This window comes from Cydia pomonella, unplaced genomic scaffold (assembly GCF_033807575.1).
Source record: "Cydia pomonella isolate Wapato2018A unplaced genomic scaffold, ilCydPomo1 PGA_scaffold_161, whole genome shotgun sequence".
NCBI classification, from domain to species: Eukaryota; Metazoa; Arthropoda; class Insecta; order Lepidoptera; family Tortricidae; genus Cydia; species Cydia pomonella.
In genome coordinates, this window is record NW_026907803.1 from 761,122 (window position 1) to 777,593 (window position 16,472).

At 40.3% G+C, this 16,472-nt stretch overlaps 1 protein-coding gene across 1 annotated transcript in view; it reads right to left on the reverse strand.

Annotated features, from left to right (window-relative positions):
- The window catches only part of LOC133533397 (uncharacterized protein C18orf63-like), a 30,442-nt gene that overhangs the window by 13,451 nt on the left and 519 nt on the right, over positions 1 to 16,472 (reverse strand). Inside the window, exons 3-5 of the mRNA XM_061872366.1 lie at positions 15,811 to 15,988; positions 12,144 to 12,240; positions 10,341 to 10,437 (exon numbers count right to left, since the gene is read on the reverse strand). Coding sequence (XP_061728350.1) covers positions 10,341 to 10,437; positions 12,144 to 12,240; positions 15,811 to 15,988 — 372 coding nt within the window. The remainder of the gene's footprint in view (positions 1 to 10,340; positions 10,438 to 12,143; positions 12,241 to 15,810; positions 15,989 to 16,472) is intronic.

The window sequence follows — 16,472 nt, forward strand, 5'->3', positions numbered from 1 at the left end:
AACCGATGGATCCTGAATCCCGCATTTAATCTTACTAACGTCTACTTTCATTATCGAATTTACCAATACATCTGTTCCTCGAGGAGCAGACACTGATGTTTCTTCCACTACATACCCTCTAACTAGCAGTTGCCCCTTTTTAAAAGCCAAAGGATTCGTACCCTGATTTATAACAAAGACAGAATTAACTGGAGCACAGTAAAGAGAAGAGGGAATGCTGTACTCTACATCATTAAACCTACAAGAGCGAGTATCCACAAACAATACAGTGGAATCTTGAAGAATTTCGTTACTATCAGTCTCCACAAATTGAGCCGTATTAGCAGGAATAACCGTATCTGAAGAACAGACCAATCTTACCTTTGAAACCTCTGCATCTGCACAAATCGAACTTATATGGACTATCTCCTCGTTGGCAGGCTCCTGCTTACTCCTCTCGAAGGTAACCGTTGATCCTTGAATAACTAACCTGTACAGACCATTATTAAGAACTGGCTGACCTACAAAGACATCGGCTCCTTTCAGGGTAATGTTGACCACCAATGCTTCAGATTTAACTTTAACCCCGTCGATAATAAACTCTACCGATACCTGACCACAACAACTGACTTGTGGCCCGTAAAGCCCATTAATAAACATGTTGCATGGTTGTAAATTGAGATTTAGTTTACGAGAGCATTCCAATGTAATCAGATTCCGTCGGGCCCCCGAGTCTAAATAGGCTCTTACCTGATGACCATTTAAACTGATGTTTTTATAATAGCAGTCATTTACCTGGGAGTCAACAAGGTTCACCGAAGCCTTCCGGAAACACTGCTCTGTCTTGTGGTTCGTCTTCCCACAAACGTCACATTTAACAGCGTTGGGATTCTTCGGACACGACCGCACGACGTGACCTGCTTCCTTGCATAAAAAACAGGTTACAGATGGTTTGTTTGATGATGATGTAGACTTCTGTTCTCCTGCGATCACTTCCTTTGATGTACCAGGAGCGTTAAAATCTCTGCCACGCGTTGAATATTGTCGGTTTGGAGGTCCCTTTTTCTCATCGTTCATGCACAAGAACTGAGAATATAACTCACCAGGGGTTCTGTAGTTACCTGCTCTTGCCGAGGTCTTTAAGTGAAATGGTAGCCCTTCGATCAAACAAGACACAGCCTTATCACCAGTGATTTCGCATTTAGTTAACATGCTACATTTAGAGTAAAAATAGTGTGTCATTGTCTCACCAAACAATTTCTTTCTATAGATCATTTCCTTAAGAGCTTCCGCATAATCCATGTTTTGAGGAAAAGCTTCAAGAATTCGCTCCTTCCATTCAAACCATGTCATTTCGTAGCTCCGTAAAGCATTATGCCACATCTTTGCTAAACCCGACAGGCGTGACTGCATATAATAGCTTTTAACACTATCAGACCAACCGTGAATTGCGCCCAGTTGTTCAATTTTGTTGAGCCATTGTTGCGCTGGTAGCTCCGACTTCTCAGGATCAAACTCCGGGATAATGTCAGGTTTCACCATAACACCATAATAATTTGGATTGATCCTACCAGGTTCATCCAGCGCAGCAGGCGGCTCGCGATCCACAGGTTCTCGCGGCCGCCAAGGAGCCCAACGCCTCGGTGTACACTCACGGCTGCGCCTGCGGCTACTGCTGCTGCGTTCTCGTCGTTCCAGTCGCGTGTTGTCCCACCGCACCGGGCTACGGGACCTGCTCCTACTATGTGAATCCATATCCCACTTCTGAAAATGTTAAACAATTGTTAATAATGAAATAATACTCAAAGCCCTGAGCGAGTCATATTTATTTCAAAACTGCTACTCCTACTATTTATTAATAGCAAAAGCCTAAAGCGCAATTATTTCTCAACTACTTACGCCAAGATGTCATTTGACAGTAAAATCAAACAAGGGATACTTAATTAATGTTAATTTAGAATAAGGAAAACCATTGTGCAGGTATAATATTTATTTACACATTATCAAAATCATATGCACGTTTATTAAACTATAAATTACGTAATCACGATTATAGAAACCATAATGCACAATAATAGTTAAATCTAGAAAACCTAGCTTCCTAAATGATAAGTACTAAATACTAGAATACCTAGGTATTCTAGTATTACTTGCAATATTAAATAACGATTTAAATTACAACTGAATTGTTAAGCAAAGACGACTTTAACTGAATTTAAATAATTAATCTTAACTTTCATAACCTTATTCAAAATAGAACACTATTAACAGCATAGTACAATTTGCAACGTCTATAGAGCTAATCACTATCACTATAGTTTAACGGTTAAATACAAAACGTTAGAATTTAAATTAAAGCTTGATATTAACCACAAACGCGACCGCTATTTAAATACAATGAAGAAAGCAACCAAAAGCCGTTAGATACTAATTGTAAAATCAACAAACAGCTAAATCTACCAAAAACACAGGTAATAGCAGGCAATTACTAAATCTAGTACTTATCTTTTAGCACTATCCCAACAACCAATTTACAGTTGTTTTCGCTACCAAAGTTCCAAGCGTAATGGCCGCGTCGGTCTAAATTTTCAAACGGCTGGATAACGAACTCCCCTCCAATAATCTGGTTACAGTTGCCTCGGCTAATCACGTTGCGAGGTTCCAGTGGCGTGATTGGTACGAACGTCGCTGATTGGTCCGTTTGGTAGAAATGCTGGCGCCATAGTTGCGACGAGCGAGTGCCCTCTTGCGGCCATGATAGAAACGGAGTGGTGTGACGTGTTGATGGCAGTGACGTTGCTCCATCGACGCAACCGTTGCGCCATCTATTTGCTGCTCGAGAGACTTCTATGGCCGTTATTGACACTTTAGGTGGGTCTGGGGGATGGTTGGGTCCCTCCAATTGATGTGGCTATTTACAAAATGATTTGTAATAGTTCCCCGAGTATCATATACATAGACCGCGTATATGATGTATCATATACGCGGTGTATCATAGACCTCGAGCCAGGAACAATTTCCATGACCAATCGCCTCCCGGCTGAAAACTCGTGTACCTAGTGGTTAACGGCTAGGTATGATGAACCCTCGTGGACGTCAGCTGCCGCTCCGTTGGTGGGTTGAGGAATGGCATCCACCGAAACACGTAAAACAAAAACAAAAATGGTCATCGCCTCCCGTTGGATACTTTGTCAAATGATAGTTCAGATGTTGTTGTTAATTTAAAAAATCGTCAGCCGGGTATATCGCGGTGGTAAGAACATCAGCTGGTCGCATGAACATGTAAAAAATAAGCGCTATACCTTTTATGACAGCAATAACAAATCATGAAACTTTGCATGTAGCATTTCATCAGGATAAACGCCTGAAAAGCCATCAACGGGTTACGCAATTTACACATTACGCATACTTTGCCTGGCGCATATTTTTTACATGTTCATTTTACAGCTGACGGTTTTTTTAGTTTCACCTGAACTATCATCTGACAAAGTATCAGCCGGGAGGCGATGACTGACGAAATATGCTGGCCTATAATAGTTCCCCGAAGTATCATATATAAAAATCAAGAGTGAGAATATAAATAAAGTTAAAATATTTTTTTACAGTTTAAGAGTCCTTATTCCTACAGACGAGCGTATTTTGGAAAATGCTTCCTTTTTCATTCAAGATTACGACGTAACTATTAGTATTTATTCAAAAACTGATAACGTACTTAAATAATCGTTTCCTAAACTAGGGGCTCCAACAGTTCAAATTTTCATTTTCTCTTTTAAACCTCTTTTTTAATGAGGTTTTTTGGGAGTCTTTTCCAAATTTTGCAGTGAGATGTGGCGTTTCGGTTCTCAATTTTGCTATAAACAAGAATCATTTGGTACATGAATGACTACAATTTGATTCAACATATCTCGTACGAGGGGCTGGAATGATTAACAATCGAAGATTCATTTGAAAAAACTGATAAAATACCTTCCGAGTTTTCTTCATTTTTTTGGCGAAAACAGGGTTTTATTATATTTTATTTCCGCAAATTGTACGCATACTTTTGCTTTAAAAATAATATTACAGCAAACTGTAACTTTATGTTAACCTATAAAAAAAAAATCGTAACTATGGGACCTACATTGCCGTAAATTTATATTTTTTTAAAACAAGTATAAATCACGCAGCAGCGACGCCCCGCTCTCAGTCCGCGCGGAGCGCGCTTAGAGGACGGACCTGTGCTCGATTGTCAGGCATTCGTTGCGATCGTAATCAGCTACGGAGTTCCGAGAAGTGCTATATACTGCGATTAGAAAATCTTAATAAAAGTTCATTTTTTACAGTATGCCTAACAGACTCGCTTATTGATGGATTTTCAGTGTTACTTTTTTTGTAATACTAAGTCGGTGGCAAACAAGCATACGGCCCGCATATGTACGCCTGCAACTCCAGAGGAGTTACATGCGCGTTGCTGACCCTAACCCCCTCCCGCCCCTCGTTGAGCTCTGGCAACCTTACTCACCGGCAGGAACACAACACTATGAGTAAGGTCTAGTGTTATTTGGCTGCGATTTTCTGAAAAACGCATTTTCACTTGAAATTACGTTAGGGTTTGCATTATTATTTTTGACCCGGATGAAGTCCCAAGTTCTCATGATGGAGTCAGGAGTTGGTCACCAGAACTCCTAATCTACAATTATAATCCCATCGTGTTTGGGCTCAAAAGATTTGCCCTGACGAACACCATCGATCTAGATGAGGTCCAGGGTCTCATGATGGAGTCAGGAGTTGTTCACTAGAACTCTTAATCTACTCATTATAATTCCATCGTGTTTGGGCTCAACAGAGTTGCCCTGATGAGCACCTTCAATCTAGATGAGGTCCAGGGTCTCAGCATGGAGTCAGGAGCTGGTCACCAGAACTCCTAATCTACTCATCATAACTCCATCGTGTTTGGGTTCAATAGAGTTGCCCTGACGAGCACCATCAATCTAGATGAGGTCCAGGGTCTCATGATGTAGTCAGGAGCTGGTCACCAGAACTCCTAATCTACTCATCATAACTCCATCGTGTTTGGGCTCAATAGATTTGCCCTGATGAACACCATCGATCTAGATGAGGCCCAGGGTCTCATGATGGAGTCAGGAGTTGGTCACCAGAACTCCTAAACTACTCATCATAACCTCATCGTGTTCGGGCTCAATAGATTTGCCCTGACGAGCATCATCAATCTAGATAAAGTCCAGGGTCTCATGATGGAGTCAGGAGTTGGTCACTAGAACTCCTAATCTACTCATCATAACTCCATCGTGTTTGGGTTCAATAGAGTTGCCCTGACGAGCACCATCAATCTAGATGAGGTCCAGGGTCTCATGATGGAGTCAGGAGCTGGTTACCAGAACTCCTGATCTACTAATTATAATCCCATCGTGTTTGGGCTCAAAAGATTTGCCCTGATCAGCACCATCGATCTAGATGAGGTCCAGGGTCTCATGATGGAGTCAGGAGTTGGTCACCAGAACTCCTACTCTACTCATCATAACTCCATCGTGTTTGGGCTCAATAGAGTTGCCCTGACGAGCACCTTCAATCTAGATGAGGTCCAGGGTCTCATGATGGAGTCAGGAGCTGGTCACCAGAACTCCTAATCTACTCATCATAACTCCATCGTGTTTGGGTTCAATAGAGTTGCCCTGACGAGCACCATCAATCTAGATGAGGTCCAGGGTCTCATGATGGAGTCAGGAGCTGGTTACTAGAACTCCTGATCTACTCATCATAACTCCATCGTGTTTGGGCTCAATAGATTTGCCCTGATGAACACCATCGATCTAGATGAGGCCCAGGGTCTCATGATGGAGTCAGGAGTTGGTCACCAGAACTCCTAATCTACTAATTATAATCCCATCGTGTTTGGGCTCAAAAGATTTGCCCTGACGAGTACCATCGATCTAGATGAAGTCGAGGGTCTCATGATGGAGTCAGGAGTTGGTCACTAGAACTCCTAATCTACTCATCATAACTCCATCGTGTTTGGGCTCAATAGATTTGCCCTGATGAACACCATCGATCTAGATGAGGCCCAGGGTCTCATGATGGAGTCAGGAGTTGGTCACCAGAACTCCTAAACTACTCATCATAACAACATCGTGTTCGGGCTCAATAGATTTGCCCTGACGAGCATCATCAATCTAGATAAAGTCCAGGGTCTCATGATGGAGTCAGGAGTTGGTCACTAGAACTCCTAATCTACTCATTATAATTCCAACGTGTTTGGGCTCAAAAGATTTGCCCTGATGAGCACCATCGATCTAGATGAGGTCCAGGGTCTCATGATGGAGTCAGTAGTTGGTCACCAGAACTCCTACTCTACTCATCATAACTCCATCGTGTTTGGGCTCAATAGAGTTGCCCTGACGAGCACCTTCAATCTAGATGAGGTCCAGGGTCTCATGATGGAGTCAGGAGCTGGTCACCAGAACTCCTAATCTACTCATCATAACTCCATCGTGTTTGGGTTCAATAGAGTTGCCCTGACGAGCACCATCAATCTAGATGAGGTCCAGGGTCTCATGATGGAGTCAGGAGCTGGTTACCAGAACTCCTGATCTACTCATCATAACTCCATCGTGTTTGGGCTCAATAGATTTGCCCTGATGAACACCATCGATCTAGATGAAGCCCAGGGTCTCATGATGGAGTCAGGAGTTGGTCACCAGAACTCCTAATCTACTAATTATAATCCCATCGTGTTTGGGCTCAAAAGATTTGCCCTAACGAGTACCATCGATCTAGATGAAGTCCAGGGTCTCATGATGGAGTCAGGAGTTGGTCACTAGAACTCCTAATCTACTCATTATAATTCCATCGTGTTTGGGCTCAACAGAGTTGCCCTGATGAGCACCTTCAATCTAGATGAGGTCCAGGGTCTCAGCATGGAGTCAGGAGCTGGTCACCAGAACTCCTAATCTACTCATCATAACTCCATCGTGTTTGGGTTCAATAGAGTTGCCCTGACGAGCACCATCAATCTAAATGAGGTCCAGGGTCTCATGATGGAGTCAGGAGTTAGTCACCAGAACTCCTAAACTACTCATCATAACCTCATCGTGTTTGGGCTCAATAGATTTGCCCTGACGAGCATCATCAATCTAGATAAAGTGCAGGGTCTCATGATGGAGTCAGGAGTTGGTCACTAGAACTCCTAATCTACTCATTATAATTCCAACGTGTTTGGGCTCAAAAGATTTGCCCTGACGAGCACCATCGATCTAGAGGAGGTCCAGGGTCTCATGATGGAGTCAGGAGTTGGTCACCAGAACTCCTAATCTACTCATCATAACTCCATCGTGTATGGGCTCAATAGAGTTGCCCTGACGAGCACCATCAATCTAGATCAGGTCCAGGGTCTCATGATGGACTCAGGAGTTGATCACCAGAACTCCTAGTCTATTCATCATAACTCCACCGTGTTTGGGCTCAAAACATTTGCCCTGACGAGTACCATCGATCTAGATTAAGTCGAGGGTCTCATGATGGACTCAGTAGTTGGTCACCAGAACTCCTAATCTATTCATCATAATGCTAATTTGATGGTGCTTGTCGGAGTAAATCTATTGAGCCCAAACACGATGGAGTTATGATAAATAGATTACGAGTTCTGGTGACCAACTCCTGACTCCATCATGAGACCCTGGACTTCATCTAGATCGATGGTACTCGTCAGGGCAAATCTTTTGAGCCCAAAAACGATGAAATTATAATGAGTAGATTAGGAGTTCTAGTGACCAACTCCTGACTCCATCATGAGACCCTGAACATCATCTAGATTGATGGTGCTCGTGAGGGCAAATCTATTGAGCCCAAACACGATGGAGTTATGATGAGTAGATTAGGAATTATGGTGACCAACTCCTGACTCCATCATGAGACCCTGGACTTCATCTAGATCGATGGTACTCGTCAGGGCAAATCTTTTGAGCCCAAACACGATGGAATTATAATGAGTAGATTAGGAGTTCTGGTGACCAACTCCTAACTCCATCATGAGACCCTGGACTTCATCTAGATCGATGGTACTCGTCAGGGCAAATCTTTTGAGCCCAAACACGATGGAATTATAATGAGTAGATTAGGAGTTCTAGTGACCAACTCCTGACTCCATCATGAGACCCTGAACATCATCTAGATTGATGGTGCTCGTGAGGGCAAATCTATTGAGCCCAAACACGATGGAGTTATGATGAGTAGATTAGGAATTATGGTGACCAACTCCTGACTCCATCATGAGACCCTGGACTTCATCTAGATCGATGGTACTCGTCAGGGCAAATCTTTTGAGCCCAAACACGATGGAATTATAATGAGTAGATTAGGAGTTCTGGTGACCAACTCCTGACTCTATCATGAGACCCTGGACTTCATTTAGATCGATGGTACTCGTCAGGGCAAATCTATTGAGCTCGAATACGATGGAATTATAATGAGTAGGTTAGGAGTTCTAGTGACCTACTCCTGACTCCATCATGAGACCCTGGACTTCATCTAGATTGATGGTGCTCATCAGGGTAAATCTATTGAGCCCAAACTAGATGGAGTTATGATGAGTAGATTAGGAGTTCTGGGGAGTTCTGGTGACCAACTCCTGACTCCGTCATGAGACCCTGGACCTCATCTAGATCGATGGTGTTCGTCAGGGCAAATCTTTTGAGCCCAAGCACGATGGAATTATAATGAGTAGATTAGGAGTTCTGGTGACCAACTCCCGACTCCATCATAAGAACCTGGATGGACTTCATTCGGGTCAAAAATAATAATACAAACCCTAACGTGATTTCAAATAACACTGAAACTCTATAGCACTAATGTGCGCAAACGATTGGCATCTTGACTACGCAGCATGGGTGCGTAGCCACCATGCCAATCGATACGACAACGAAACACTATCTGTCTCTCTCTCGTACTAATATGCACAAATGATTGGCATCTTGGCTGGGCAGCATGGGTGCGTAGCCAACATGCCAAACGTTTACGATACGACAAGGAAACACTATCTGTCTCTCTATCGCACTAATATGCGCAATCGATTGGCTTCTTGGCTAGGTATCATGGGTGCGTAGCCAACATGCCAATCGTTTACGATACGACAACGAAACACTACTCTCTCTCTATCGCACTAATATACGCAAACGATTGGTATTTTGGCTAGGCACTAAGCAAGTGTGTGGCCAACATGCCAATCGTTTACGATACGACAACGAAACACTATCTGTCTCTCTATCGCACTAATATACTTTATTTATACCTGCAGTCATTTAGTAACTTCTTCATTTTCCATTGGTGTGAAAGAGACAGAATAAAGAGCAAGGGTTATAGTACACTCTGTAGTCTGTACACATAGTAGTAGTGTACATATAAAAAAAAAACTACTGTGCATATACAATAAAATAAAGAGTGCCCATATGATATCATATGACACTAAAATTAATGTTGCTTGAAATTATATTGAAAACTATCAAGATTATTCTAGTCTGCATTGAAACGCGCGTCGCGTTGCCGGCGCTCGCGTACCGAGCGCCAACGCCATCTATCGAGCGTTATTTCGTGAAATCGGAGAACGCTCCAAGGATTAAGGGCTCTTAAAGCGTCTGGTAAACGTTACCGCCGGCGGAAATGGTCTGGCAAGGTTTAGCACCTTGTACCGGACAAATGGCCGTCGGGCCAATATAGCAAGTATGCAGACATTTAAAGCACATACTAACACTATATTATCCCATACATTTTAGTCATGAGAAAATAAGGTATGGCGGCTCTGGGATCTTGCTCTATACTACCATGTGGTACCAATACAGTACATAACAAGCAAAAGGGAATAGATACCTTCGCAGCGCTTCGTATCGTACGTGTTTTTTTTTATAAGAAGGGAATAGGTAGGTACTTTTGCGAGAACTCAAAAAGGGCTTAACCAATCATGTTCGCTATAGTTTTTATTGAAAGTTTTTATGAAACTTTACTTTCATGAATTTTTCATGTTTTCGGAGGGCGGACCTTTTTTTCTGAGCGATTCCCAACGCTATGTACTGTATCAAAAAATGGTTGTTAAAGACCCTTAGACGTTATAAGATTAAAGCGAAAAAGAACTTTCATCTCCACTTTTCGTGTAGGTGAGGTACCCTAAAAAAAATTTTTCTACTTTTTATTTAACCACTTTGTCGACATGATTGATTTATATATCCATGCCAAATTGCAGCTTTCTAGTATTAACGATTATGAAGCAAAGCCGCGGACGGAGAGACAGACAGACTGACATGGCGAAACTATTTAAGGGTTCCTACTTTCTAGTTGACTACGGAACCCTAATATAAGTAACGAAATTAACTTACAATGTTTTTCCAGTGCCGACGTATGTCTTTGTAAAACTTAAAACTTCCTACTTCGGGCAAAGTCTTGTTACATTCTTCTACAACAGCCTTGTTCAAACTGGGAGTAAGCAGATAAAAGTTGCGTTAGAAATAAATAAGCATCAAAAACATAACTTGTAAAAAAAACAAGTCTCGCAACTCAGTTCTTCTACTGTAAAAAGTTGTGAGATCCATGTAATACCAAGTCGGTTAATTTATTCAATCCCTACTTAAGAGACCTTCTGTCTTAAGGTGGTTCGATTTTCATACAAAAAACAATCGCTATTTATTAATTCATTACACAATATTATTACATAAATATTTGTGCATCTATATACTTTCGAATATTCATTTGCGCTAAATTAATAGAAAAACTTTGTTTCATACAGAAATCATGCAATAATCAAAGTTATATTTTTATAAATTTTACTCATGTGTGTGTGACAAATGTCGTGTACAAATACATTGCGGCGTTGCCACTCCATGCCTCGGACGGCCATCGGCGCGACGTTGCGATGTTTGACGCGTTTTTAGCTGACTCTGTCGACACTGACACTCAGTGTGACCAGGCGTACGATAATTATCGTACATGTACGATAATTTGGGCCCCGGTACGACGTAATGTTCCAAAGAGCATTATCGTACACTAAAGTACTACAATTTCAACCCTTGGATGATGCCACCTTAAAAGTCTAGTAATTTGAAGCAAAATATGACACTCATTAGGTAATTAGCTAACCTAACAACATCTTATATTGACCATATCAATATTAAAAATCTTTTACAGTACATATGGTGCTACTTTACCGCACTAGTGCGAAAAGTAGCATATTACGTTACTGTGTTGAACAATTAAAGGGCCATATGTACTGTAAAACGTTGTACGATACATGTGAGAATAGGTAATTCGCAACTCGTGTCGATTTAAAACACTCCCTTCGGTCGTGTTTTAATTTATCGCCACTCGTTTCGAATTTCCTAATTTCTCGCACTTGTATCGTAATGTACTATTATGTCTTAAATAAACAGAATAACTTGGCCATCGCATGAAAACAATGCATCACACAAGTAATACGTATTATATTAAATTAGATTGTTTAGTGCGATTGCCAAGTCAATCTATTTATTTAAAACATAAAAGATTCATCTACAAAACTGGACCGAAATTGCAAAATATTTGAGTGTTTCCTTGATTTATGCACTAAACACTATTTGTATTCTAAATTTGAAGCTTCTATGTCTGCTAGAAGTGCCTTAGAGTTTTGATGATCGGATAGTCAGTGAGTGAGTGATAAATTTGAGAAACTTTGACTACTTAGTTATAATTCTTTAACTACTGGTTCAAATTGAATGAAATTTGAAATTGACTGTGTTTAGACAATGCCTGCTTGATGGTTACTGAAAATCGGGCTACTAGTTTTATCCATAATGAAGTTATAGGGGGGTCGAAAATGGCCTGAACTGCTTCGAGAAAAGGATGGTACGGCCGTGCCGCTTATTTGCTCGACCGTGCCCCCAGATACTAATAGGTACCTGCTACCTAAGTAGAGTGGATTACAAGAAAGCAAAATTAAATGTTTTTCAATCCAAAGCGAAGCAAAAATTCCAGTAAATAATTCTGAGTCCATCGAGGAATTCGGGTGTGGAATCTTGAGCGAAGTTAGATTGGCTTCCGTGTGACACACTCCGCTGTTTCATTTTTAGTTCAAAAGTATATAATGTGCAAACAATAAAAGTGCATTCGCTACCTAATGCTTGTATCATTATGGTGAGATTAAATCTTACCTTGGTAAAACTCTTACATATTCTCCAGGGGCAATATCTTCAGTTGCCTTGATTATATTTATGTTCACCGGCTTAAGTGTTAGATCGGTGTAGGATTCTGAAAAAAAAAATTGTAGGTTACCTGTTCATTCCTTAAATCTGGAACGTCCATTGGTTGGTGAGACGGATATACTTAATAATATATAACAAATTGTAAAATCTGATTTTAATCTAGACACCTACTAAAATAACAGTATCCTACACTTTGTAATTTTAGTACAACATTGGGTGGTAAATTGGGCAATTGAACTTATTTCATAGCTCATTTTAGTATCAGGGATATACCATCCATAAGGGCTTACAAATTGAACCACGAGCGTAGCGAGTGGTTCGAGAAGTGGAATATTGAGCGTTGCGAGGGTTAAACAAACTTTGCCTCCGAGTGTAACACAAAATTTTTCACCACACCAACGCGAGGAAAAGAATCAAATCCAAATGAATGTAAAAATAATGTATCATTCAAAATAATCAATTAAAAGTCAATTTTACCAGCGAACATAAGGAAACAACTCAAAATTTGCATCTAATCTTTGCCCCACATGTGGATAAAATGCAACTTTCTCATTAGTTTTTGAACAATCAAGAATAGAATAGAATAGAATTATATTTATTCAGACAACACATCAATTATTACAAAGAAGATAATACATTAACAACAACAATAATTAAAAAAAAAGAAACAGTGGAAGTTGAATAGTACAGAACAGATAAGGATGTGAGGCTGAAATGGTCTCCACTCAGCATTGCAGTTGGCACGACTAAGCCTTTAAGAGGGCCTTTACCAGTTGGTGTGGTGAAAAATATTATGGCTCCTCTTCACGATGGCCCAGCGCTGGCCCAGCGAGATGGCCATGCGATGGCTGACACGCCACTACACGATGGCCACATTCAGTTGCGATCTATTCGTTTTCCAAGATGGAGGTGGAAGCATTAGCCGCTGCAGCAATTTATTTATACGCCACATACCAACCTTTTCTTAATCTGCACAATAATAAAGTAATTAAAAAGAAATGACGTAAGATTATGGTGGATGTTATCTATCCATCGCAATAAATAAATAAATAAATAAACTATTTATTATAGGACAGTATTACACAAATTGACTAAGTCCCACGGAAAGCTCAATAAGGCTTGTGTTGTAGGTACTTAGACAACGATATACATATTATATACATATGTATAAATACTTAAATACATAGAAGACATCCATGACTCCGGAACGAATATCCATGCTCATCACACGAATAAATGCCCTTACCAGGATTTGAACCCGGGACCATCGGCTTCATAAGCCGGGTCACTACCCACTAGGCCAGACAGGTTGTCACCTAAGTCAATTTGAATTTGTGCAATAAACTCGTCAAAGCTTTGAAACCCTACTAAAAATCATTACTTGTCTCTTCCTTAATGTGCCGCTGTGTAGGTATATAATTATTGTGCATATATATAATTTATGTATGTACATATATTTAGATATGTAGGTATCTAATATTTATTTCTTTTATTATTGGTATATTTATTTATTTAAATTGTGAATGTACTGTATATACAGATGTCTGCGTAATGTATAAGTAATTTTCCTAATCCTCTAATTAATTCGTGCACAATTTGTTATAAAAACTTTTTTTTTAAATATCCTGCTACCTTATTTCTATAGTTTTGGTCTTTATGTTTGGAGTTCCATGTTACGCTTTCTCCCCGATATAACTCTAAAAACTTTATTCTGTCGTGATCCGGCCACATACTCGTCATTTTTAATCAAAATAATACACAGCACGAACTCGACCGCGTTCGAGCACGCACTGTGGGATGGGCCACGTGTAGATGCGGACAGCCATCGCTGGTCCACTGCCTTTGATGGCTCCTCTACACGATGGCCCAGCGTAGGCCAGTCCAAGGGACGCATTTATGCGTTAGAGGGAGCAAGTGATATTGCTATCTCATTCCACCGCATAGCCGCGTCCCTTAGACTGGCCTACGCTGGGCCATCGTGTAGAGGAGCCCTGATGTGCGGACGAAAAACCGACACCGCGGCCATCCCATCGCCATCCCGCGCGCCATAAGCCATCCGACACCACTACCCTCTCTACACGCTGGCCCAGCTTAGTGGGCCACTATGATGGTCCATCGTGTAGAGGAGCCATAACATTGATATAACCGTCGTTTGACCTCTATACATCGTTCAAAGCAAAGGGAAATCCATGTTATCGGCTACAACGAACGTAGTGATTGCGGCGCTGTCGCCTAGCGGTGAACACCTTCCAGAATATCATGCATGATATCTACACCTATTTCTACCATCAAACAAACTAAAATCATTTACGGTCATCCAAACACACTTTTCTTTCAGGCCTGTGCTAAAAGAGCATTTTTTTTGCAATTGTTCATTGTAGTTTTCAGCATTTCGGAACATTTATTCATTTTCAAAACATTGTGTTTTCATTAATTTCTCTTTGGATACTTCTTTGGTTAATATAATTCGCATTGCATCCGTATCAAAGATCCGTATGTTGCTCGTATGTATTTAAGGTCTGTCCACAAAAAAATGTGGTCGCCATATATTTCTTAAAAAAATAAAACAAAAAACAACTGACGTTTGTGACTTTCACAGTTAATGGCAGGCTGACGCAACTAGGAACAAAAAAAGTTTTGTATGGAGTTTCTTTCGCAAATCATTGCCAACGAAGAAAAAGAAAACGTCAGTGCTATTTATTCTGTCAAGTTTACATCAAGTCAACTGTCAGCCTAATTGTTTTGTTTGTTATGAAGGCTTCAATGTTTTGTTCGGGTATTTCGTGTAATTTCTTTATTATTTAGTGAAAAAATCGAAAATAGTCAACCGTGATCAGAGTAAAAACACGAAAAAAGGGATTTTATGGCGAAATTTCCCTTGGATGAAGACCGGTAAGTATTGCTCTAGATACCTTTGACCTTATTTTGGGTCAGCAGGCTATAAACACACCGAAAATTAGATATTTTATATTCTTTTTCGTTATGAACTAGGGATGTACTATAACTATCGATAACTGTGGTTTTATTGGATATCAGTGTAAATAATTAAATTAAATATGTGAAATTTCCTGAGAACTTGCATGCAATATGACCATAATTAATTCGTCTAAGATTAATGCATAAATTATCTATACTTTATGCATTAATGGTCATTAGTTAACATATTTTTTTTGTATCTAGTCATTATTTAATATATTAACCTAAAATGGCTGGTTGACTGTACATACACTGATGAAGGGTATCCGGAGAAAAGTCAGGGCATTTTACCAGTCTTAATGTGTTACACAGATAATTTCGTTTATTTTAAAGATCGCTAATAAAACTTACATATAAATATCCATTTAAGTTGTTTTAGTTATTTTTTTTATTGAAGTACTTAGTCATTATAACGTCGACCACTTTTTTTCGTGGACAGGCTTTATGCCAATGTATCGAATTCAGTTGGATTTAAAAAATCGACTGCTGTTCCGCTGTAGGTAGTCGGTACGCTACGATGGCTTTTATACCGTAGCACCTTAGCATTGTTTAACATTGATTGAAAACTCTTGTAGACACGCGACGCGCAACACATGTGTCATGTGCATTACGATCATATTAAGCATTTTTAGCCACTTACCGTCAGATACAATTTGATATTTAACTCCTTCTTGTATCCCATTAGCGATTAGGAAATCTCTGTTGTTTACAAGATAATCGAAACCTAGGACATTCCACGTTGGTGCAATTTTCGCCATCAAAGTATATGTGAAACACATCTGGAATATTTCTGGCGTAGTCGAACGAATTGCCCCATCCTAAGGAATTACACGAATTAGTTTTTTTATTATGCAACATAATAATTAATATAGTATTAGGTACTACACCTACTACTTACTTACTGAACTTTGTAGGTACGTACGTAATAAAGAAGCGCAAGGTTCAAATTTTGTATTAGGCAGCGGTTAGGTTAGGTGATCGAATCAAAATGTTGAGTTCTTGAGTTGGACCAACAATAGGTAACAGTAGCCCCTGCCGGGGTAGCAAAGGAGTGGTGCGACAGTATCTCGCCTGCGAGATGAACTACTCGTCGATCCCCTCTTTACTTAATACGATAAAAAAGGCGGATAGTCTATCTCGCGGGCGAGATACAGTCGCGCCCATCCTGTGCTAGGCAGTAGGGTTAGTTTCCGTATTTATTTTTCGTTAGTAAACAGATTATTTCTATTGTGCATTTTGCATCTTATGTATGTACGTAGTTATATATTATCTTCTAAATCAGGAAATTATTTTATCAGAACA